Here is a 24866-nt window from a genome sequence, read left to right as displayed (position 1 = left end):
AAATACAAAATGGATTGGAGAAAAGATGACTTAAGAAGAGATGCATGCCAACAGGGCCTTTTAGCAAATATCCACAAAATATTTTGCAAATAGAATTGAATAAAAACAAGGAGATCCGCTCAAACCCACAAATATGGAACCAGATTTAATTGTGATCTACCAGAAGTCAAAAGTCGGGAAGACTTCTGTTTTCCCGGCACATTGTCACGCACCATCTCTTTGAAGAAGAGCAGTAGACGGCTGCTTCGTTGGGATAAGAATACTGTGAACTCGCTGTATCCTCTGTTCCATTGCGGCTCACGTTTTAGTAGGGTAGTGACTGGGCGGCGAGTATCTGGCCCCTGTCCACCGAGCTCTAATCTACACCACCTGGTAGCCATGGCTGCCTGAGCCACCAGACCCGCTGGGCTTGAGCTCATCCGCTCAGACGCTTGGTGGATGCCAAGGCGCATACAGAGGTACTCATTATAGCGAAATATAGAACTATTTATTGCATTGCAATGCCTGCCTGGCTATCTAGATTTTTGTGGGTTAGGTCACGTGTTATTTGAATAAAATAAAACAAAATGTTAAGCATCCTCACATGGAGGCCTTGTGTACATTCCGTTTAATTGTAATTTAAAGCACAATTAAAGAATATCAGTAGCCCTATGAAATAAGAAAGAACACATTTGAGAAGCACAAGTATAGTACATGTACTATATCAATATCCAATACACTTTCAAATGGACCAATACATTAAAAGTGCATTTGGAAAGTATTCAGACCCCTTGACTTTTTCCACATTTTGTTACAATACAGCCTGTTTTTCCTCTGCATCAATCTACACACAATAACCCATAAAGATAAAGCAAAAACATGCTCTTATATACAGTGCCTTGCGAAAGTATTCGGCCCCCTTGAACTTTGCGACCTTTTACCACATTTCAGGCTTCAAACATAAAGATATAAAACTGTATTTTTTTGTGAAGAATCAACAACAAGTGGGACACAATCATGAAGTGGAACGACATTTATTGGATATTACAAACTTTTTTAACAAATCAAAAACTGAAAAATTGGGCGTGCAAAATTTTTCAGCCCCCTTAAGTTAATATTTTGTAGCGCCACCTTTTGCTGCGATTACAGCTGTAAGTCGCTTGGGGTATGTCTCTATCAGTTTTACACGTCGAGAGACTGACATTTTTTCCCATTCCTCCTTGCAAAACAGCTCGAGCTCAGTGAGGTTGGATGGAGAGCATTTGTGAACAGCAGTTTTCAGTTCTTTCCACAGATTCTCGATTGGATTCAGGTCTGGACTTTGACTTGGCCATTCTAACACCTGGATATGTTTATTTTTTAACCATTCCATTGTAGATTTTGCTTTATGTTTTGGATCATTGTCTTGTTGGAAGACAAATCTCAGTCCCAGTCTCAGGTCTTTTGCAGACTCCATCAGGTTTTCTTCCAGAATAGTCCTGTATTTGGCTCCATCCATCTTCCCATTAATTTTAACCATCTTCCCTGTCCCTGCTGAAGAAAAGCAGGCCCAAACAATGATGCTGCCACCACCATGTTTGACAGTGGGGATGGTGTATTCAGGGTGATGAGCTGTGTTGCTTTAACGCTAAACATAACGTTTTGCATTGTTGCCAAAAAGTTAAATTTTGGTTTCATCTGACCAGAGCACCTTCTTCCACATGTTTGGTGTGTCTCCCAGGTGGCTTGTGGCAAACTTTAAACGACACTTTTTATGGATATCTTTAAGAAATGGCTTTCTTCTTGCCACTCTTCCATAAAGGCCAGATTTGTGCAATATACGACTGATTGTTGTCCTATGGACAGAGTCTCCCACCTCAGCTGTAGATCTCTGCAGTTCATCCAGAGTGATCATGGGCCTCTTGGCTGCATCTCTGATCAGTCTTCTCCTTGTATGAGCTGAAAGTTTTAGAGGGACGGCCAGGTCTTGGTAGATTTGCAGTGGTCTGATACTCCTTCCATTTCAATATTATCGCTTGCACAGTGCTCCTTGGGATGTTTAAAGCTTGGGAAATCTTTTTGTATCCAAATCCGGCTTTAAACTTATTCACAACAGTATCTCTAACCTGCCTGGTGTGTTCCTTGTTCTTCATGATGCTCTCTGCGCTTTTAACGGACCTCTGAGACTATCACAGTGCAGGTGCATTATACGGAGACTTGATTACACACAGGTGGATTGTATTTATCATCATTAGTCATTTAGGTCAACATTGGATCATTCAGAGATCCTCACTGAACTTCTGGAGAGAGTTTGCTGCACTGAAAGTAAAGGGGCTGAATAATTTAGCACGCCCAATTTTTCAGTTTTTGATTTGTTAAAAAAGTTTGAAATATCCAATAAATGTTGTTCCACTTCATGATTGTGTCCCACTTGTTGTTGATTCTTCACAAAAAAATATGTTTGAAGCCTGAAATGTGGCAAAAGGTCGCAAAGTTCAAGGGGGCCGAATACTTTCGCAAGGCACAGTATATATATATATATATATATATATATATATATATATATATCACACACACTTACATAAGTATTCATAGCCTTATTCAGTATTTTGTTGAAGCATCTTCGGTAGCGATTACAGCTTCATGTCTTCTTGGGTATGACACGACAAGCTTGGCACACCTGTATTTGGGGAGTTTCTTCCATTCTGCTTTGCAGACCCTCTCAAGCTCTGTCAGGTTGGATGGGGAGCGTCGCTGCACAGCTATTTTCAGGTATCTCCAGAGATGTTTGATCAGGTTCAAGTCCGGGCTCTGGATGGGGCACTCAAGGACATTCAGAGACTTGTCCCAAAGCCACTCCTGCGTTGTCTTGGCTGTCTGATTAGGGTTGTTGTCCTGTTGGAAGGTGAACCTTAGCCCCAGTCTGAGGTCCTGAGCGCTCTGAAGCAGGTTTTCATAAAGGATCGCTCTACCTTGCTTCGTTCATCTTTTCCTTGATCCTGACTAGTCTCCCAGTCCCTGCCACTGAAAAACATTCTCACAGCATGATGCTGCCACTACCATGCTTCTCCGTAGGGATGGTGACAGGTTTCCTACAGATGTGACTCTTGGCATTCAGGCCAAAGAGTTCAATCTAGGTTTCATCAGACCAGAGAATCTTGTTTCTCATGTTCAGAGTCCTTTAGGTGCCTTGTGGCAAAACAAGAAGGCTGTCATGTGCTTCCATCTGACCACTCTACCATAAAGGCCTGGTTAGTGGAGTGCTGCATAGATGGCTGTCCTTCTGGAAGGTTCTCCCATCTCGACCATTGGGTTCTTGGTCACCTCCCTGACCAAGACCCTTCTCCCCTGATTGCCCAGTTTGGCTGGGTGGCCAGCTCTAGGAAGAGTCTCGGTGGATCCAAACTGCTTCCATTTAAGAATGATGGGGGCCACTGTGTTCTTGGGGACCTTCAATGCTGCAGACATTTTTTTGGTACCCTTGCTCAGATCTGTGCCTCGACACAATCCTGTCTCGGAGCAATGCTTTGGTTTTTGCTCTGACATGCACTGTAAACTGTGGGACCTTATATAGACAGGTGTGTGCCTTTCCAAATCATGTCCAATCAATTGAATTTACCACAAGTGGACTCCAATCAAGTTGTAGAAACATCTCAAGGATGACCAATGTAAACAGGATGCACCCCATCTCAATTTCGAGTCTCATAGCAAAGGGTCTGAATACTTTATAAATAAGGTATGTTTTTTATTTTTTATTAGTTTATAAAAAACTGTTTTCACTTTGTCATTATGGGGTTTTGGGTGTAGATTGATGAGGATTTGTATTTATTTAATCCATTTTAGAATAAGGCTGTAACGTAACAAGATGTGTAAAAAGTCAAGGGGTCTGAATAGTTTCCAAATGCACTGTATATCAATACACTTCCAGTATATGCATTCACCAACTGTCAATAGACTATTTTCGATGCAGGCTCCACTGCCATCCTGCAGTTAGGTTGATATCAATCTGGAAGAGAGAATAAACAGTACCTAAACACCGTGGAGCCTTACTTGCGAAATGCGCATCAGCCAGTTAAAATAATCAATTTCTTTACACAGGATATAACCCTACAATGGAGCTGGTCCCATCAGATAACCTGGCACACGTTAGCCCTATGCTAACCTCACCAGATGACAGCGATTATTTCCTGGAACAAAATTCCGCATGAGCCTATCAAAGATCTTAGACCAATGGCATTTCTTAAAATAGGTCAAACCTGGCCACCAGAGGGATCTTTTAAACCTACAAATTCAAGGTCTGCTTTTGTTTCCGTTGGTGTGTAAGAAAATGTTGTGTGTTGGCATATTGCATTGATGCGTTCTTGACTAGACTTCTAGCTACTAGTACTAACGTTAAACAAGGTTTTCGTACACGTGAAAATCCCATGTTTTACACACATTCGTGTGCTTTCACATCAATAAAGACGTGGGTGGATTATGCTTATGTCCTAAAACATCGTAAAATAAAAAACTAAGTCTAAGACGCCTGTGGTCTTGTCAAATAGTTCATTTACTCTTACCACTATCACTAACTGCTGGCATGATTAAACTAAAACAGTAGGCCCAGAGACAGCAAGATACGACGGCCGCGGGGCAAGGTTTTTATTTGAGGAGTAAAATGCTCCACGAGTCAAGTAACGCATATGTGACAAAGTAGGTATGTATGTAAATATATGTAAGTCTAGCCTACACATCTATGTAATATAGCCTATAGCAGCTACTATCATTTTTGTAGGTTACCTGTGATTTCGTTACCTGATAACTGTTTTTCTTTCGCTGTGTCAATTGACTGGATATATTAACTGCAGTATTAAGCCTAACATTGAACTAATGAATTATGGACTAATATGCATGCATTTCTAACTTCGGCAGGTTTGAGAGAAGTAGTCTGTCTTCATTGTTTTGTTACACAATTACACACCTGGCCTCTCCGCTGCCTTGGCTATTACTCTTAAATATTGTAGAGTCCCAGGAAAAGTCAGACCTCAGTTGTTTGTTGGACACTAAGACACATTGGCTGCTTTTGCTTGCTGAATGTAAAATAGGCTACAGCATTAACTGTCAGGAAGTTGAAAATGAGAGATCATCTCCGTGTCAGAAGACCATATTTTCCTATGGTATCTTAGCACCTGACAAAATACACCATATTAGTGGTCTCCTAATGCACCTTTCTGGACCTTCGAAACTGTCGAGAAGGCCAGCATCCCGGAGTCGCCTCTTGTGTTTTGCGGGTATTATTTAATGAAGCTGCCATTTGAGGATTTGTGAGGTGTCTTTCTCAAACTAGACACTCTAATGTACTTGTCCTCTTGCTCAGGTGTGCACTGGGGCCTCCCACTCCTCTTTCTATTCTGGTTAGAGAGTGTTTGCGCTGTTCTGTGAAGGGAGAAGTACACAGCGTGGTATGAGATCTTCAGTTTCTTGGCAATTTCTCGCATGGAATAGCCTTCATTTCTCAGAATAAGAAAAGACTGACGAGTTTCAGAAGAAAGTTCTTTGTTTCTGACCATTTTGAGCCTGTAATCGAACCCACAAATGCTGATGCTCCAGATACGCAACTAGTCTAAAGAAGGACAGTTTTATTGCTTCTTTAATGAGAACAGTTTTCAGCTGTGCTAACATAATTGCAAAAGGGTTTTCTAATGATCAGCCTTTTAAAATGATAAACTTGGATTAGCTAACACAACGTGCCATTGGAACACAGGAGTGATGGTTGCTGATAATGGGCCTCTGTACGCCTATGTAGATATGCCATAAACAAATCTGCCCGTTTCCAGCTACAATAGTAATTTACAACATTAACAATGTCTACACTGTATTTCTGATCAATTTGATGTTATTTTAAAGGGGGGAATGTGTTTTTCTTTCAAACACAAGTACATTTCTACGTGACCCCAAGCTTTTGAACGGCAGTGTATATGCAAATTTTTATGATCAGTACAATAAAATAAGTCCAAAATGGAAGGGAAACAGATTGATTGTCATCTGTAGCACCACGAAATCAGCCAAAACAAGCTCAATAACTCCATGCATGCACACACTCCTACTGAATATGCATTCACCTGTATTGTGGATAGGCCTAGGCTACATCTTGATTTACCCAATTTATCAATAGAGATTAACAATTCAAATAAATAATTACCATTATGTAGTTTGATTGGTAATAAAAACAGTCAAACTGATTGTAAGATTGTATAATTGATTCATTACTGCATACATGGCTGTCTCTGAAAAAAATGTTACGTCAAAAGAGTCTAATGTAACGAAATTGTAATTACCTCAAAAGATGCCCAAAGCTTGAACAGAGCAGTAGCTGAGTTTATCTGTCTGGATCAAGTGGCATTCTGTGACTTTCTGCTTCTTCTGCCGTGGCATCGCTTTGATATTGTTTGGTTATCGAGTTTTGTGATGGTATCGAGTATTGTGAAACTAAACCTGGAATCATTTTTAGTAAAATTCTGGTATAGTGACATCACTAGTATATGGGGATCGCAATGCACAGCCTTGAACTCACAGATCTGCCAACTTTTTTTATTAATTTTTTTTTACCACTTTCACAGGTAAATATGTATAGCCCTAATATTTAGCTAATGAATTGCCTCATATCTAGCTATATTTTTTGTTCTTATTTTTGGTGTTTGCTGTTGAATATCTACATTTAAATACAAGTTTTTAGATTATTTTTCATGGTATGTACATTGAAGTATTATTTGCCGTTGTCACTATGACAATGAAAGCACTGAATGGTCTTTGTTACCATCTTATTATCAGACCTACAGCGTGACCTACAGTGTTGATCAGTTGATTGACAGGTGCACTGTAGAACTATAAATGATTAACTTTCCTCTAGCGTGGATGCTCTTCAAAGTGGTTTCGAGTCCAGACTCGCGGTAAACGTCTTTAAAATAACTAACACAATACTGACACCTGTAGGATAAAGAGAGTGCTTTACTTTGTGAAGGACGCGCTTATGGACAAGTGTTTGTCCTTGTCCATCTACGTCAACATTTGTAATTGGCTGATGCAGAATATGTTTCAGGAAATAATCCCCGTCTGACTGGTGAGGTTAGCATAGGGCTAACGTGTCCCAGATTATCTGATGGGACCAGGTAGAATGTAGCATTCTATCACATGCAAGTAAATCAACGCTTATGCACATTTTGAGCAGGAGCAACTATTTAAATTTAAACTGATTTTAATTAAACCATTTGCAATTAAAATAAATAGCAATCCCTCCGAGACCGATGTTATCCCAGTATCCAGAAATCTTTCATCAATTTACAGTGAGCTCCAAAAGCATTAGGACAAGTGGTACATTATTGTTTTGGCTCTATACTCCAACACTTTGGATTTTACATTATACAATGACCAAAAAAGGTATTGGGACAAATTTGTGCATCCAACTTTATCACTCTTCATTTACAATTCATTCAGGATTATCTGTAATCATTTTAGCATCCACATGAATGAAACATTTTCTTATTTACAATAAAAGTGACTCAAAAATGACACAATACACTATTTACCATGAATTTCTAAGGGCACAAAATAATCAGAAACACAACCAAAACAAACAGCAAATGCACCCAACAAAATGTGTAGAGTCACAAGCTTGATGGGGTCATTGCGTGCTGTGAATATGGGACCAAATACTTAACTTTTGACTACTTAATACATATATTATGCATTCAGAGAGTATTCAGACCCGTTGACTTTTTCCATTTTGTTACGTAACCACCTTATTCTAAAATTGATTAAATTAAAACATGTTCCTCGTCAATCTACACACAATACCCCATAATGACAAAGTGAAAACAGGTATACCTTATGTACGTAAGTATTCAGACCCTTTGGTATGAGACTCAAAATTGTGCTCAGGTGCATCTTGTTTCCAATGATCATCCTTGAGATGTTTCTACAAAAAAGGAGGCACCTAAAGGAATCTCAGACCATGAGAAACAAGATTCTCTGGTCTGATTTAACTCTTTGGTCTGAATGCCAAGCGTCACGTCTGGAGGAAACCTGGCCCAATCCCTACGATGAAGCATGTTGGTGGCAGCATCATGCTGTGGGGTTTTCAGTGGCAGGGACTGAGAGAAGTCAGGATGAAGGGAAAGATGAACGGACGGAGGAAGCTACTAAAACAGCGAGATCCTTTTTCTACCAATTTCGTGGTATCCAATTGTTTTAGTAGCTACTATCTTGTCTCATCGCTACCACACCCGTACGGGCTTGGGAGAGACGAAGGTTGAAAGTCATGCGTCCTCCGATACACAACCAACTGCTTCTTAACAGCAGCGCGCATCCAACCCGGAAGCCAGCCGCACCAATGTGTCGGAGGAAACACCGTGCATCTGGCAACCTTGGTTAGCGCGCACTGCGCCCGGCCCGCCACAGGAGTCGCTTGTGCGCGATGAGACAAGGATATCCCTACCGGCGTCGCCCCCCGGACCTCCGGTTACGACAGAGCCTGGGCGCGAACCCAGAGTCCCTGATGGCACAGCAGTACAGCGCCCTTAACCACTGCGTCACCCGGGAGGCCCCAGTACAGCGAGATCCTTGATGAAGTCCTGAGCTCTCTGAGCAGGTTCTCAGACAAGGCCGAAGGTTCACCGAAGGTTCACCTTCCAACAGGACAACGACCCTAAGCACACAGCCAAGACAACGCAGGACTGGCTTCGGGACAAGTCTCTGAATGGCCCAGCCAGAGCCCGGACTTGAACCTGAACGAACATCTCTTGAGACACCTGTAAATATCTGTGCAGCGACGCTCCCCATCCAACCTGACAGAGCTTGTGAGGATCTGCAAAGAAGAATGGGAGAAACTCCCCAAATACAGGTGTGCCAAGCATGTAGCGTCATACCCAAGAAGACTCAAAGCTGTAATTGCTGTCAAAGGGGCTTCAACAAAGTACTGAGGAAATGGTCTGAATTCTTATGCAAATGTCATATCAGTTTTTTTTACTCTCAACACATTTGAATAAATGTCTAAAAGCCTGTTTTTGCTTTGTCATTATGGAATATTGTGTGTAGATTGATGCGGGGGGAAAAACTATTTAATCAATTTTAGAATATGGCTGTAATGTAACAAAATTAGGAAAAAGTCAAGGGGTCTGAATTTGTCCCAATAGTTTTGGTCCCTAAAATGAAGGGATTACGTACACAAAGTCCTGTGATTTGTAAACGGTTCACCCGATATGGATGAAAACACCCTCAAATTAAAGCTGAAAATCTGCACTTTAACTTCATAGTCATATGTATTATTTCAAATCCAAAGTGCTGGAATACGGAGCCAAAATAACAAAACACTTGTTACTGTCCCAATAGTTTCAGAGCTTACTGTAGTTATGGACCACAAATCTGTTTGGCATTAACTCAGTACAGACCACAGAGAATTACAGAATAATTCACATCACTAACAATTTGATGGAAATCACAGCAAAGACCAAAGGTAACAGAAAGGTAATTTAATATCTACATACATTTTCAACCCTGGAATGTCTTCAGAAAGTATTCACACCACTTTGTTTTGTGTTACAGCCTGAATGGATTAAAAATGACACACACACACACACACACACACACACAATACCCCATAACATCAAAATGGAATTATGTTTTTAGAATTGTTCACAATTTAATAAAGAATTAAAAGCTGAATTGTCTTGAGTCAATAAGTACTCAGCCCCTTTGTTATGGCAAGCCTAAATAAGTTAAGGAGTAAAATGGGCTTAACAAGTCACATAATAAGTTGCAAGGACTCACTCTGTGTGCAATAATAGTGGTTAACATGATTTTTTGAAAGACTACCTCATCTCTGTACCCCACACATACAGATGATGATTGTAAGGTACCTCAGTCAAACAGTGAATTTCAAACACAGAATCAACCATAAAGACCAGGGAGGTTTTCCAATGCCTCTCAAAGAAGGGCACCTATTGGTAGACAAAAAAAAGCAGACGTTGAATATCCCTTTAAGCATGGTGTATCAATACACCCAGCCACTTCAAAGATACAGGTATCATTCTTAACTCAGTTGCCGGAGAGGAAGGAAACACGCTCAGGGATTTCACCATGAGGCCAATGTTGACTTTTAAAAAGTTAAGAGTTTAATGGCTGTGATAAGGAGAAAACTGAGGATGGATGAACAACATTGTGGTTACTCCACAATACTAACCTAATTGAAAGAGTGAAAAGAAGGAAGCCTGTATTGAATACCAATGTTCCAAGACATGCATCCCATTTGCAATAAGGCACTAATGTATTGTGGCAAAGCAACTAACCTTTCATCATGAATACAAATGGTTATGTTTGGGGTAAATCCAATACAACAACAATGACTAAGTACCACTCCCTGGATTTTCAAGCATAGTGGTGGCTGCATCATGTTATGGGTATGCTTGTAAATCGCTATGAAATGGGCAGTTTCAGGATAAAAAATAAACAGAATGGAGCTAAGCACAAGCAAAATAGTAGAGGAAAACCTGGTTCAGTCTACTTTACACCAGACACTGGGAGATTAATTCACATTTAAGCTGGACAATAACCTAAAACACAAGAAAATCTATACTGAAATTGCTTACCAAGAAGGCAATGAATGTTCCTCAGTGGCCGAGTTAGCATCATCTTAAATCTGCTTGAAAGTCTATGGCAAGACCTGAGAATGGTTGTCTAGCAGTGATCAACAACCACTGACAGGGCTTGAAGAATTTTGAAAATAATCAAATGGGCAAATGTTGCACAAACCAGGTGTGGAAACCTCTTAGACTTACCCAGAAGGGGTCACAGCTGTAATCCCTGCCAAAGGTGCTTCTACAAATGATTGATTCAGGGCTGTGAATACTTGCGTGAGATATTTCTGTATTTAATTTTCTATAACTTTGCAAACATTTCTAAAAACATTTTTTCACTTTGTCATTATGGGGCATTGTGTGTAGATGGGTGAGATTATTTCTCAAATCAATTTTGAATTCAGGCTGTAACACAAAGTAGAATAAGTCAATACTTTCTGAAGGCAGTGTATCTTCGTTTGAAATGGAATGTTTTACTTGATACGCATCATAATAGCAGTACAGAATAGCTCTAAATACATCAATGTAGGTCTGTGTGCATAAAAGTAAAAGGATAAAACAAGGTTTGCATTTGTACATCTGATTCAAGCAACTTGTTCTACGATAAAAAATAAAATAAATAAAAAGGTAATCTGTGCAGAGGTACTTGACATCAGGTGGAAGACTTTACTTTAATAAATGTTATATAATTTTAGCTCAGAGAGGAGCCCTGGAATTTGTTGGCTCCCGTTACGTCCCTCTCCCTAATTGAACCCATGAGTGCTTTGACTGAGACGGACAGCTTGGCCCTCTGGTCACCGGACAGTTTGATTTCAAACGCTTTACAGGGGTTTTTCGAAAGAAGATGTCTGGCGGTGAGCAACTTCTGATGAGAAACACTTGGCACGATTCATTCCATCAGCTCAAGCGCAGTGTTTTCCACTAGCGTCGTCTATACAGCCGGTTCCACACATTTTCAGCCAGGTACTTTTTTCACTTAAATTAACTGGGCTACTTCTTTACAATTTGCAGAAAAAAGTCCACCAAGCCCTCTCCCGCTTGAATGAATGATATGAATAAACCATACTACTTTTAAATTCAGAAAAAAGTCTGCCAAACTCTCCCCCGCTAGAATGAACAGTATGCATCTTCTACCGATCTATTGACAAAGTGAGTGTTGACAGGGAAACACTGAGGGTTTGACAGTTGTCTGTCGAGGTTCCTCTCTGTGTGTGTGTGTGTGTGTGTGTGTGTGTGTGTGTGTGTGTGTGTGTGTGTGTGTGTGTGTGTGTGTGTGTGTGTGTGTGTGTGTGTGTGTGTGTGTGTGTGTGTGTGTGTGTGTGTGTGTGTGTGTGTGTGGTGTGTACGCTGTGGTTGCAGTCAAATGTCTTTACACGGAGGGAGAGAGCATGATGCTCCTTCATCGTCTATTGTAACGACTAGTCGAAATCCACATAGTTTATTGTATCTAGCACATTCATTTAATTTATTTTGCATGTTTCATATGAACCCACAAAGTGATGGCGCATGGGCTAACGGTGCTTTGATTGATGAACAGCAAGCTTAACTAGTTTATAAAAGGTGTCGAATTGACTGAATAAAGTCAATCTCCTTCAACTCTTTGACATTCAATAATGTCCATGGTATCACATCGGGATAAGTAAACTAAAGATCTCATTTGTATTTTTGATATATAGTCCATTAGGACTTGCCAGACACTGATGTTAAAATGAGTGACTTGTCAGTAGCCTACCGAAACACATCGGTTAGAGAGCCGTTCATTTGGCTCCCATATTTTGCTGGCTTTTTGCCGATTATCTGCAGATAAATTATGAGGGGAAAAAATGATGGATATGGTAAATCGTCCTCACTGCAGGAACAATAGGTAGGCTTGTGGAAAGATAGCCTCACTCTTGTCCAAAATGTGATAAAATAAATAAATAAAAAAGATTGAATCATTATGAAGCTAAAGATACGTTACAGCCGTATTCTAAAAATGGATTTAAAAAATAATCCTCACCAATCTACGCACAATACCCCATAATGACAAAGTGGAAAAAACAGGTTTTTAGAAATGTTTGCTTATTTATTAAAAATACAAAACAGGAATATGTAAATAACATATGTATTCGTACCATTCGCTATGAGACTCGAAATTGAGCTCAGGTGCATCCTGTTTCCCTTGATCATCATTGAGATGTTCACACAACTTCATTTGAGTCCACCTGTGGTAAATATAATTGATTGGACATGATTTGGAAAGGCACACACCTGTCTATAAGGTCCCACAACTGAGAATGCATGTCAGATCAATAACCAAGCCATGAGATCAAAGGAATTGTCCGTGGAGCTCCAAGACAGGATTGTGTCGAAGGCAAAGATCTAGGGAAGGGTACCAAAACACTTTTGCATCATTGAAGGTCCAAGAACACAGTGGCCTTCAATTATTCTTAAGTGGAAGAAGTTTGGAACCATGAAGGCTCTTCCTAGAGCTGGCCTCCCAGCCAAACTGAGCAATCAGGGGAGAAGGGCCTTGGTCAGGGAGGTGGCCAAGAACCTGATGGTCACTCTGACAGAGCTCCAGAGTTCCTCTGTGGAAATGGGAGAACATTCCTGAAGCACAACCATCTCTACAGCACTCCACCAAATCAGGCCTTTATGGTAGAGTGATCAGACGGAAGCCACTCCTTAGTAAAAGACACATAACAGCCCGCTTGGCACCAAAAGACTCCAGGGCCATGAGAAAACAAGATTCTCTGGTCTGATGAAACAAAGAAATAACTATTTGGCCTGAATGCCAAGCGTCAGGTCTGGAGGAAACTTGGCACCATCCCTACGGTAAAAGCATGGAGGTGGCAGCATCATGCTGAGGGGATGTTTTTCAGTGGCAGGGACTGGGAGTGTAGTCAGGATTGAGTCAAAGATGAACGGAGCAAAGTACAGAGAGATCCTTGATGAAAACCTGCTCCAGAGTGCTCAGGACCTCAGACTGGGGCAAAAGTTCACCTTCCAACAAGACAACGACCCTAAGCACACAGCCAAGACAACACAGGAGTCACTTCAGGACAAGTCTTCATGTCCTTGAGTGGCCCAGCCAGAGCCCGGACTTGAACCCAAACAAACATCTCGGGAGAGACCAGAAAATTGCTGTGCAGCAACGCTTCCTATCCAGTCCGACAGAGCTTGAGAGGATCTGCAGAGAAGAACAGGAGAAACCACCAAATACAGGTGTGCCAAGCTTGTAGCATCAAACCCAAGAAGAAGACTCGAGGCTGTAAGCGCTGCCAAAGGTGCTTCAACAAAGTACTGCGTAAAGGGTCTGAATACCAATGCAAATGTGATATTTCAGCTCCTTATCGTTTAATAAATTAGCAAAAATGTCTAAGAGCCTGTTTTCGCTTTGTCATTATGAGGTAGTGTGTGTAGATTGACGGGTGGGGAAACTATTAAATTAATTTCATAATAAGCCTGTAACCTAACAACATGTGGAACAAGTCAAGGAGCTCTGAAGGCACTGTAGGTCTACTGATTTAATCAAAGTCTGACAATGGAGTAGACAACTGCTGCTTTCTGTGTAGCAAAGCCCACGATTAACACCAGCTTCATTCTTCAATCATACCTGTATTGCAGATCCCTGACAAAAATGGCTCTAAAAAAGGTTGTTTGGAGCCTACGGAAGTCCGCAGACCAGATTATTTAGGAATAAATCTGTTGGTCAATAGATACACAAGTTGATTTTAAATCAATTACATACTGCAATTCACAAAGAGAGTTGCAATTGTTGAAATTCTCTCACTAATTTAACTGAGTGGCCATCACACAATTTGTTTGATTTTAAATGTAACCTTTAATTTATTTAAGATAATTTGGGCAATTCACTTCATTTTTCTGTTTAAATAAAATATATAATTTAAAGAACAACCATATCTTGCAGTACAATACTTTACTCTTAAGAGAAGACAGGTTAAATGTTTGTTTTTTTAAATGGTGTAATGTCCTGATCATATAAGCCTAGGTCTAGACGATATCCCCATAAACTAGCAAAACACTGAATTCAAACATGTTCAGTCACTCAAATTGTAAACACAATACCACAACTTTCCAATCTGGGAGGTAAACTCAATAAAGTATGTAATCATTTTGCTGCATTTTAAAGATGGAATCAAGACACTAGAATGTGACAGATGCCACCAAAATAGAGCTTGTTACGCAAAACAAATGCATAACCTGAGCCGGGGGATATTGGCTGGCTACTCCATGTGCTTGTGGAAAACACCACATGCTTATCAAAAGTAGAGAACCATCGTGTTGGGAGCAGCAGGGCGAGCTCTTAATGCATTTTTTAAATTGCATAGAAAACTATAAGGGCTATCCATGGGAGCCACACAAATAGGGGGCCTTGGCGGAGGTTTATTGGTCTTAACACCTCTAATGTCAATGGGTGCTCTGCATTCTTCACATGCCGCATGGTGCGAAGCAAGAGAATATTTTGAGAAAACAGTGAATCTGGGGGGAAAAGCAACGTGGTGCTAACAGTATGAACTAGCATCCAGCAGGAAGTTCCAGCACTAGTGCTATTTGACAGATTCCAGGCCCAATGAATAGCAAGGCCTCAGGGACATATTGCTTGAGAGTGAAATATGATTCACAACACAGTTTTTAGGCATCGAGAATATCTAGGAAAGCGTTTTATCCATTTATTTCCTAAAGACTGACTCACGCTTATGACTAAACCAAACGCTATACAAAATATCTAGGAAAGCGTATTATCCACATATTTCCTAAAGACTTGACTCACGCTGATGACTAAACCAAACGCTACACAAAAAAATATACTCAATGGGCATGACATGAGGAAAATCTTGTGTTTTGTATTCCTCTAAGTCTTTATTCACAGCAGAAATTATTGTGAAAGAGGTGGCAAGGTATAGCATGTGGCCAACATTTTGATGCCATATGTGACCGGTTACAGTATATATATATATATATATATATATATATATATATATATATATATATATATATATATATATATATATATATATATACACACACACACACACACACACACACACACACACACACACACACACACACACAGACCTATAAACACACACGGTCAAATGTTTTAGAACACCTACCTAGAACAACTTAAATGGTTTTCCTTTATTTTTTACATTGTAGAATAATAGTGAAGACATCAAAACAAAACACACATGGAATCATGTAGTAACCAAAAGTGTTAAACAAATCCAAATATATTCTTCAAAGTAAACACCCTTTGCCTTGATGACAGATTTGCATTCTCTCCAAAAATGCATCCTGTTTGCAAAAAGGCAAAGAAATGGGGCAAAGCAATTCACTTTGTGTCCTGAATACTAGGTGTTGTATTGGATTTGCGAAAACATAACACATTACTGAGTACCATATGCTCCATATTTTGAAGCATAGTATTGGCTGCATCGTGTTATGGGTATGCTTGTAATCACTAAGAACGGAAGTTTTTTTTGAAAGCACAGGAAAATCCTAGAAGAAAACCTGGTTCAGTCTACTTTCCACCAGACACTAGTAGATGAATTCACCTTTCAGCAGGACGATAACCTAAAACACAAGGCCAAATCTATACTGGAGTTGCTTACCAAGAAGACAGTGAAAGTTCCCGAGTGGCCGAGTTCCAGTTTTGACTTAAATCTATGGCAAGACTTGAAAATGATTGTCTAGCGATGATCAACAACCAACTTGACAGAACTTAAGAATTTTGAAAATAATAAAATGGGAAAATGTCACACAATACAGGTGTGGAAAGTTCTTAGACTTACCCAAAAACACTCACAGCTGTAATCAATGCCAAATATTCTAACATGTATTGACTCAGGGATGTCAATACTTATGTAAATGAGATATTTCTGCATTTCATTTTCACAACATTTAAAAAATATATGTTTTCATTGTAATTATGAGGTATATATGTAGAAGGATGATAAAAATGTTAAAAAATCTATTTAATCCATTTTGAATACAGGCTGTAACAACAAAATGTGGAATAAGTCAAGGGATATGAATACTTTCTGAAGGCGCTGTAGATAGTTCTGAAGACATGTTGATTGAGGAAACTATTTGGTTCTCACTGTCGGGGCATTCGATCACAAGGACATCAAACTGAGGAGCACAGCGCGCACACACACTTTACATCCCAAACACAAACAAAACTATAAAAGCCAAGTCCTTTCTGGTGGAGGTTTGACATTCATTCAGCTCTTTTGTGGCTAGCTTGTCCCTCAATGTACAGCAACTGGTTGATTTATTGTCACTCATGTTTACTTATTGTCACTCATATTGTTAATCCACTGTGCAAGAAAGAGACAGAAACACACACAGTGGCATCGATAACATACGTGTGCTTAACCCTCAATTAAGAGTACTTAGCACCTTAAATTCCTTTGGCATGTAAAGAGGCAGCGTTTATTGCTGAAACGTTCCCGAGGGTGACACACAACTACCATTAAAAAGGACTACCTTCAGGTGTGAAGGCAAGCCAAAGATACGTTGCACACATATCATTACTTTGAGCAGTAAAATCACAAAGCTAGATACAAGTATCAAAAGTAATTAGCAAGGTGTGCCTCTGTATAAAGACGAGTCATAGGGAAGGAAAGGCTATTGGATACAAAGCCGCTCCCTTCTTTGCTCTTTCAGACAGGGCGAAAAATAAACTTTCAACACCTGACAAAGAAACGAGACACAGTGCAGAACCAACAAGAGTGAGCGAGAGAGAGATGGAGAGGGGGAGAAACAGGGGTGGGGAAGGCCCTCCGCCCAGACGGTTGGAGGGGGGTCAGTGACTGTGAGCACAACCACAAAAGGGGAGGGCACATATGTCAAAAATATTTAAGATGCACCAGCCACAGCAGTGCTTTACTGAGGAGCAAAGAGCCTGAGCAAACAGTTGGCTAAAGGGAGCTTCACTTCAACCAGTCAGGACTTTGATTCCTAACTCACTCCAACCAATCCTGTTCACTTCGCCTCTTCAGGACCTCCAGCACCGCTAAAGAATCAGACTGGACCAGGACAGCTTGTATTCCAGCAGAGCAAGAACATAGGTGCAAGTATCTCATTTTTGAAACATAGAAAATGGTTAAGATGTCTTTGCGCACGGCGGCTCTGACTGTCACCCTGCTGCTGGTGCTGACAGAAGCGTGGGCGCAGAACCCAAGGAAGAGGCTGGCGCCACCCAAGCCTCCAAAGGCACAGTGCTGCGATGAGGTGCGCTCCCTGAAGGTACAGGTGGCCAACCTAACCAGCATCCTGGAGGAGCTGAACCGCAAGCAGGAGGCAGACTTGATGAACGTAGTTCGGCAGATGATGGAGCTGGACAAGCAGAACAGGCAGCAGGAGGCCCGCGTCACAGAGGCCGAGAGCAAGTATTCCGAGATCAACAACCGGGTGGAGATCATGCAGCTACAAGCCGTCGAGTCTGCCATTCAGACCTCGTCAGGTAAGAACTTACCATGTGGATGTGTCCCAGGTTCTTGGGTCAGGGAATTAAGCCCCTTTAATTTGTTCATTGCACCACAGCAACAAAGAAGAAAAGAGAAATTAAACGAATTAAATTTAAAATGTTGTGTTTTCATTACTTAACTTCAGTGGAGAAAAAAAAGAGGCTAAATTAAGGCATCAAAAATGGTTTGAAATGGAATAATTAGTAGGACTTAATAAAACTCAAAAAGTTTTTCTGGTGAAAATAATAGCCTTTGAGTAGGTGAATGCAGTCGTACAGTAGTGACTGTGACAAATGGCCAGAGTGGAAATCTGTCCAGCTCCACATGGCAGACCCAGTTAAGCTTAGACCCAGACGATACTTCTCTCTCTCCCTCTCTATCGCGCTTGCCTGCTCAGCATCTTCTGCCAGATGTTCTCCACAGGTGTGAAAATCATATCACTGGCTACCATACATTACACACTGCCATATATATATATATATATATTCATAGCACACACCTATTGTTAGACACACAGGAAATTTAGTTGTCTTAAATGTATTTTTTCCTCCTCTTTATGACAGTCAGTCAGTCTGCAGTCAGAAAACGATCCACTTAAAAATACCCCTTAAAAGAGAGACGCGACTATTAGTTTCAAAACCATTAAACAACCAAACAAAATGTGTTCTATTAGATTGGTATGTAGGGTGGTGTTGTTTGTCAAAAATACAAGCATTTTGAATTTATAGGACACTAGAAACATATTTTTGGACAAACTATAATTAGCTGTGGTGGCTCCGATTCTTGGGCACCAAACAGCTGCCATCAATTGGTGATAATGGAGATTATAGTGTGCAAGCCTGTCTGGGTGTCTCATGGCAACCAAAAGCCATAATTTGAACTCGTAGTCTCCTGTCTGCACAAAGTCTGTCAATAAAGACCACCTCCATCAAAGCCAAATTGTTTCCATCAGTCATCGGAACTTAACCAAACCATTCATCACTGTGGGGAGATTTAACCAGGCATGTCGAAGTGTACTCTTTTCATACCCTATTAGCCAGTCTTAGCAGTGTTGCTTTTATGATTCAGGCACGGTAAACAGAGAGAAGCTTTATAAAAAAGACAAATTACAGAGACACTGTGCAGACGGGGAAGCAGAGCAGGAAGAAAAGCAAAGATCGGAGTGATTCCACTCCAGCCTCGAAAACACTTCAGCCCCCTTTTGATGCATTGGATCCATTTCTCCCCAGTGATCTCAGAGCACCACTAACCGCATCACCATACCATCACATGAACAATTGAGAAAACTACGCAAAGAAACTGAACCATGCCGTGGATCATATCCTTTTATCTCAAAAGTCTGACTTCTCTGCCAGACATCCATTCCCATGATTCAGTCAATTAGGATTTTTAAAATCCACCATGAAACGGCATCTGGTTTGGCCATCTCTAATGACATAACCTTTATTTTCTAGATGCTGTCTATGACTGCGCATCCCTGTACACCAAGAACTACAAGATCTCGGGGGAGTACAAACTGCCTGCAGATGACTTCCTGAATACCCCTGAGATCAACGTAAGTGATGAACCCTGTAACTGCAAACAAGTTTTAGGTTCACACATCCCTGCTACATTGTAGTCTCTGTAGACTACTCTGTAGACTTTTCACAGACTTGTTGGGGTAAGTTGTTTACATTTACATTTTAGTCATTTAGCAGACGCTCTTATGCAGAGCAACTTACAGTTGTGAGTACATACATTTTTGTACTGGTCCCCCGTGGGAATCGAACCCACAACCCTGGCGTTGTAAACGCCATTCTCTACCAACTGATCCGCATGTTTAACCTGTGCTGTTGGTTTCAGGTATTCTGTGACATGGAAAGCAATGGCGGTGGGTGGACGATCATCCAGAGACGCAAGGTGGGCCTGACCTCCTTCAACCGCGACTGGAAACAGTACAAGAACGGCTTTGGCACCATCCGCGGAGACTTCTGGCTGGGCAATGACAACGTCTTCCGTATGACAAGGCAACCCAGCACACTGAGGATAGAGATGGAGGTACAAAGGACGGCTGAGGGTGGGAAACCCAAAACAGGCTAGCCGCTTAGACCAGGCCCCAGATATTGAGAGTAGTAAAATAGATAACTTGGTAAAGCTTTCCATGGTTCTGACACACATCACTCCTGGGAAACTGATGTTAGCAAGTGGGAGGTTGCTAACATCAGTTAGGAGCCAGGAGACTGAAGACAGACCACCCAATACACAGTAAAAAGAAAACTCATGGGCATGTGGTAAACCTCTTGCTTCGCCAAAAGTGATAACATTACTATTTTAACTACAAAGGTCAATATTGTCAGTTGCGTAGTTATACCACAAGCTGTGCAGCAAATATGTTAATCAGATACTATTTGTATTTTCTGTTCTCCAATGAAGGACTGGGAAGGCCAGACCCGCTTTGCAGAGTACAGCTACTTCACAGTGAAAAACGAGTTGAACAGCTACAAACTCTTCATCGCCAACTATAGTGGAAACGCCGGGGACTCTCTGCGCTACCACAACAACACTAACTTCAGCACCAAGGGCAAGGACAACGACAAATGTGTGGACGACTGTGCTTCACTACGCAAAGGTACAAAATACTTAACTCGGGTTTAAATCACAATTTAGATGAATAGATTAAGATTGATTCCATGTAAGAATTCATTGAACACCTTTCAATTTCTTTCCAATTAATATTTTACTATTTTCCCCTACAGGTGGTTACTGGTACAACTGTTGCACTGACTCCAACCTGAATGGCGTGTTCTATCGCTATGGCGACCACATCAAGAACTCAGATGGAATCACTTGGTACGGCTGGCACGGGCCCAACTATTCCCTGAAGAGGGTGGAGATGAAGATCCGGCCACAGAATTTTCAACCATAAACGCTTCGAACTTCAAACCCTGGATGATGTGCATGCTTCCCGAGAGATTTAACAAAGCCTCTGAGAAACCAATGTCTTTCCCCTTGACCTTTGTTATTGCCTGGAATATTTCTATGGGATGAATGCGTAATGCATTTAACATGTGTGATTGTAAATTGTAGTTAGTTTTGTATTTATCGTTGAAATACTTTATTTTCTTAAAAGCTTTAACAGAAGCCTCTCTACCACTGTTCTGTAAGGGTAACTGAATGTTGCTTCCCTCCATCTGTCTCAAAGCAATAGGGTATATTTATCAGTCCTAACTCAAGCTGTCTACTAGCCTGTGGTTAAGTTGATTACATGTATTTGGCAGGTATGACAATGCAAAAACAAAAATATGAAGATCCATCAAGTGTTTTGCAATGGGCCTTTGTGAGCTGCTGGAATGGGAACGACCACCCAATGTACTTTCATCAGAAGTACCCGAAAGATTTTTATTGTGAGAGAAAATAACATGTAGATTTTGGGGGAATTGTGTCCTTTGTAAAACGTGTACAGCTCTATATTGTGTTGTTTTGTGGGATAGAAAATAAATGTGTATTTTTAAAAAAACAAAGTGTGTTGCTGATGGTAGTCAATGTGGTTTATTCATCTAGCCGCCTGTCTTAGTTCAATATCGTCAAATTATCACAAGTCCCCAATGGTTAGCTGGTTCGGTGAAAGAGCAACAGTAGGTTCGAGAAGCAGACAGTTGATCAACCTCCTGTCTCTGACCAACAATGACCAAGCCTTTGCCTTCAGCCACCACTGATCTCTGACTCTCAGGTCACACTGACATACATGCCACAGGTCACATAGCCAAACTCCAGGAAACAGCACACACACACACACACACACGTTTTCCACGACTGCCCGCCCAGTCAATACCACATAAAGAAATTAATAAAAAGGGTTTTTCAACTACATACTGAAATGGTAAGAGTATATAGTGGAATGCGTTCAGCAAGATGCGCTGCCTGAGTAGTCTCTTCAAATAGGAGCGACGGTCAGGATGGAGGACATTCCAAATAGTGTGGGTGCTTCCATTCCTCACCTTCCCGAGAAAGACTGGCGGACGAGCGACATTCTTAAAAGTAAGTCATTGGGAGCTTAGGGACGGTGACAAATTCTGAGGATAATTTAAGATAGACGACAAATGACAGAGCCATGCTCATGTATGCAGAGGTTGTGGGTCCACCAGTCCAAAAAGGTTTCCACTGGCAGCTGCGGAGTGGGGCTTGGGCTCCCAAGGAGAACTGGGAGGTTCCCGTCGAATTCCTCATTAATCAAGGAACCCTATTGCCAGGTGTAACTTTTTAGGTTGTGTATGTGGAATGCCCCTGTGCTAATGGCTGAGACATAATTTCTTCGATCTGTCCACTGTAGGGCCTGACAGGGGACTTTTACAGTTAATTTACAGGGAAGCCCTACTTTCTCAAAAGGGTACTGCCAAAGCCTCTGCTATTTATAACAAGATATCGTACTGAGGGAGACGTTGGCTATTGGTCCTTTTGCTGGCGCTGTAAAAGAGGCAGTATCTTAAAAGTCAAATTAAGGAAATGACTAAATCAATATGCCGTCAAGGAGATATACAATCATTTTTTATGAGTCTTTCAGATGCTGCTGAGAAGAAACTAAGTATTCATAAAACTATCAAACATTCCAGTAGACGGCCGGAAGCTATCAATTTTAGTAAGAGCTCTTACCTTCTACACAACATTTCAGAGTGCATTTCATATTGATGGATGTCAAGCATTGCACTTCACTTATGATTACTAGCATTACATGGTAGTTAGCAATGGCAGTTAGAAAAGGTAGTTAGCAATGTAATGTAAATGGCAGGGTGAGCTTATTTCAAAAGGCAAATAAAACATTTAAAAAAATATATATAATATTATTACATTTTTATCCTGTGATGAGGGAACCACATCTCAATACTGCATCTGTGTCAGTTTTAAAATGTTTAGTGTGGCACTATTAAACCACAAAGTTATTTAAAAAATGTTTTATAGAAACCTGGTCGGAGGACTGTACAAAATGTAAATAACGCATATGAGTTAGGACGAGCAGCACTGGATGGGTAGCCATCTCACAGTTGGACAGGATAGCTTCTGCTTAAGAGGTTGCAGCCCCTTACATCTGAGCATACCAAACTTTATTTGAAATTTCATTTCCACGGGAAACATTATGGCCGCGTATTTGTTATAAACAGATGGCCCAGATGCAATGACACTCGGTTCCAGCCACTGCAATAAGCGATCGTGCTACCAGTCTCACGATCAAACTATAAATTAAATCAGCCCTTTCTTTAAGAGGCCTTTATATTAGCAACAGCACCAGAGAGACTCCGTCCAGACTCCAATCATTTAATTCAAACGAGAAAACATTTCAATTCAACACAAAATGTTATAAAATGACAGGGAATTTGAATGACACGTCATGTGAGAACCCATTGACATCGACTGATTTCTATCAAAATTATATTGCTTTGATCCTCTAATTGTATGAATTTCTTGAGCGGAGTGCCCAGCTACCAGACATCAAAAACAAACGACAAGGAAAAAGAACATAGGCCTTTTAGAAAAGGCCAAGAAAACATCCTTCCTTCCTTATCTTAATACCTAAGCCGACGTGATTAAATAGCCTAAGTGAAAGGATGGTTTCCATTCAGATTGGTAATTACTTCAAGCAATGAAGGAAGAAATGAAAGAAGGATTTTAAGTATTTGAACAGGGCCCTAGGCTCACCTACCGCAGTGGTCTAATGGATTAACCCCAGGTCGCAGGTCCTAAATCATTTTTGCTGCCTCAAAGTCCCTCATGCCTTATTCATACTGTATACCCCTGCATCTGGACGGCTGTGGAGCATCATCAAAGTCGCTTTCAATTCCTAGGACGGCGTGGATAATGGAAAACTGTGCATTTCCGCTTCTGTAAATGCCTTCCACAGATTTGAAATGCCTAAATACTAAATAAATGAAGACCCATATGGTCTGACTAGACTACGTTTTGAGATTACTTTTTGGCGTTCAAATGCCATTACTAAGCCCACCAGCAACAGAGTCCCTGATACCTTACACACAGCTTTCTCGCTTTATTAAGGAAAACATTTAATTGCAATCCACTGCAAAGGACAAATGTATATTTGGGGATCAGGAAAGAAATGGTAGACAATCTTCCAAATGTCCTGACTGAAGAATATCATGCAATGGCCCAAGAAATCTCTTACTTCTATATACACCAACCAAAGTGATGGAATAGAACAGGCTGCTTGGTGCACAGGAGTCTCATGGGCAAAATACTAGGTTATTTTATGGGAAATCCTGGAGAGGTGAGAACCAGATGGGGAGATTGAAAACACTGAGCTGCTGGCTCCCATCATTCATCAAGGCTGGGAGAAATTGAAAACAGGCCCCTGAGAGAACGCTATTCCAGACCACTCGATGGATGAAAGGAGGCAAACGTCCAATTAAATGGCTGGAAAACAGTTCTCTTCATACAATACCAGCGTAAAAAACAAGGGTGAGAGGTAGGATGGAAAAGATGACAGGAGATATGAAAGAGCTATCGGATGGGGGATGTAGCAACCATTATCTGACTGGTGTAATAAGTTAGACTCATTGACTAAAGGACGTTTAACAACCCCTTTATCAGAGGTTGGCCTTGTCTTTAATGAGGCTTTGTGGTTCACAAATACACTAAACAAAACCCAAATAATAGGTAATGGAAGAACTAGCAAAGTGTAAGCTAAGAATAGTTGTATTGAGGTGGACACCTGTTCCACTGTGTCCCAACTCAAAACGGACTCCGATTTGGGTAAAGTTATGTCTGCCAATACTACAGTGACTAGGCCTAAAGCAAAGAAACGAGAGAAAAAAGCGCTTAAGCATTAGCCACG

General features: G+C 40.9%; 2 protein-coding genes across 5 annotated transcripts in view; one reads left to right on the top strand and one right to left on the bottom strand.

Moving 5' to 3' along the window:
* The window catches only part of mtor (mechanistic target of rapamycin kinase), a 127595-nt gene that overhangs the window by 78745 nt on the left and 23984 nt on the right, over positions 1–24866 (bottom strand). The window lies entirely within an intron of this gene.
* Positions 17450–21546, top strand: LOC118361227 (angiopoietin-related protein 7-like). Its single transcript, XM_035740987.2, has 5 exons — positions 17450–18042; positions 19501–19601; positions 19889–20083; positions 20459–20654; positions 20782–21546. The coding sequence occupies exons 1-5, from the start codon at positions 17679–17681 to the stop codon at positions 20949–20951; spliced, it is 1026 nt and encodes a 341-aa protein (XP_035596880.1). The 5' UTR covers positions 17450–17678; the 3' UTR covers positions 20952–21546.

Source organism: Oncorhynchus keta, chromosome 28 (assembly GCF_023373465.1).
Source record: "Oncorhynchus keta strain PuntledgeMale-10-30-2019 chromosome 28, Oket_V2, whole genome shotgun sequence".
NCBI classification, from domain to species: domain Eukaryota; kingdom Metazoa; phylum Chordata; class Actinopteri; order Salmoniformes; family Salmonidae; genus Oncorhynchus; species Oncorhynchus keta.
This window is presented reverse-complemented; position numbering and strand designations above follow the sequence as displayed.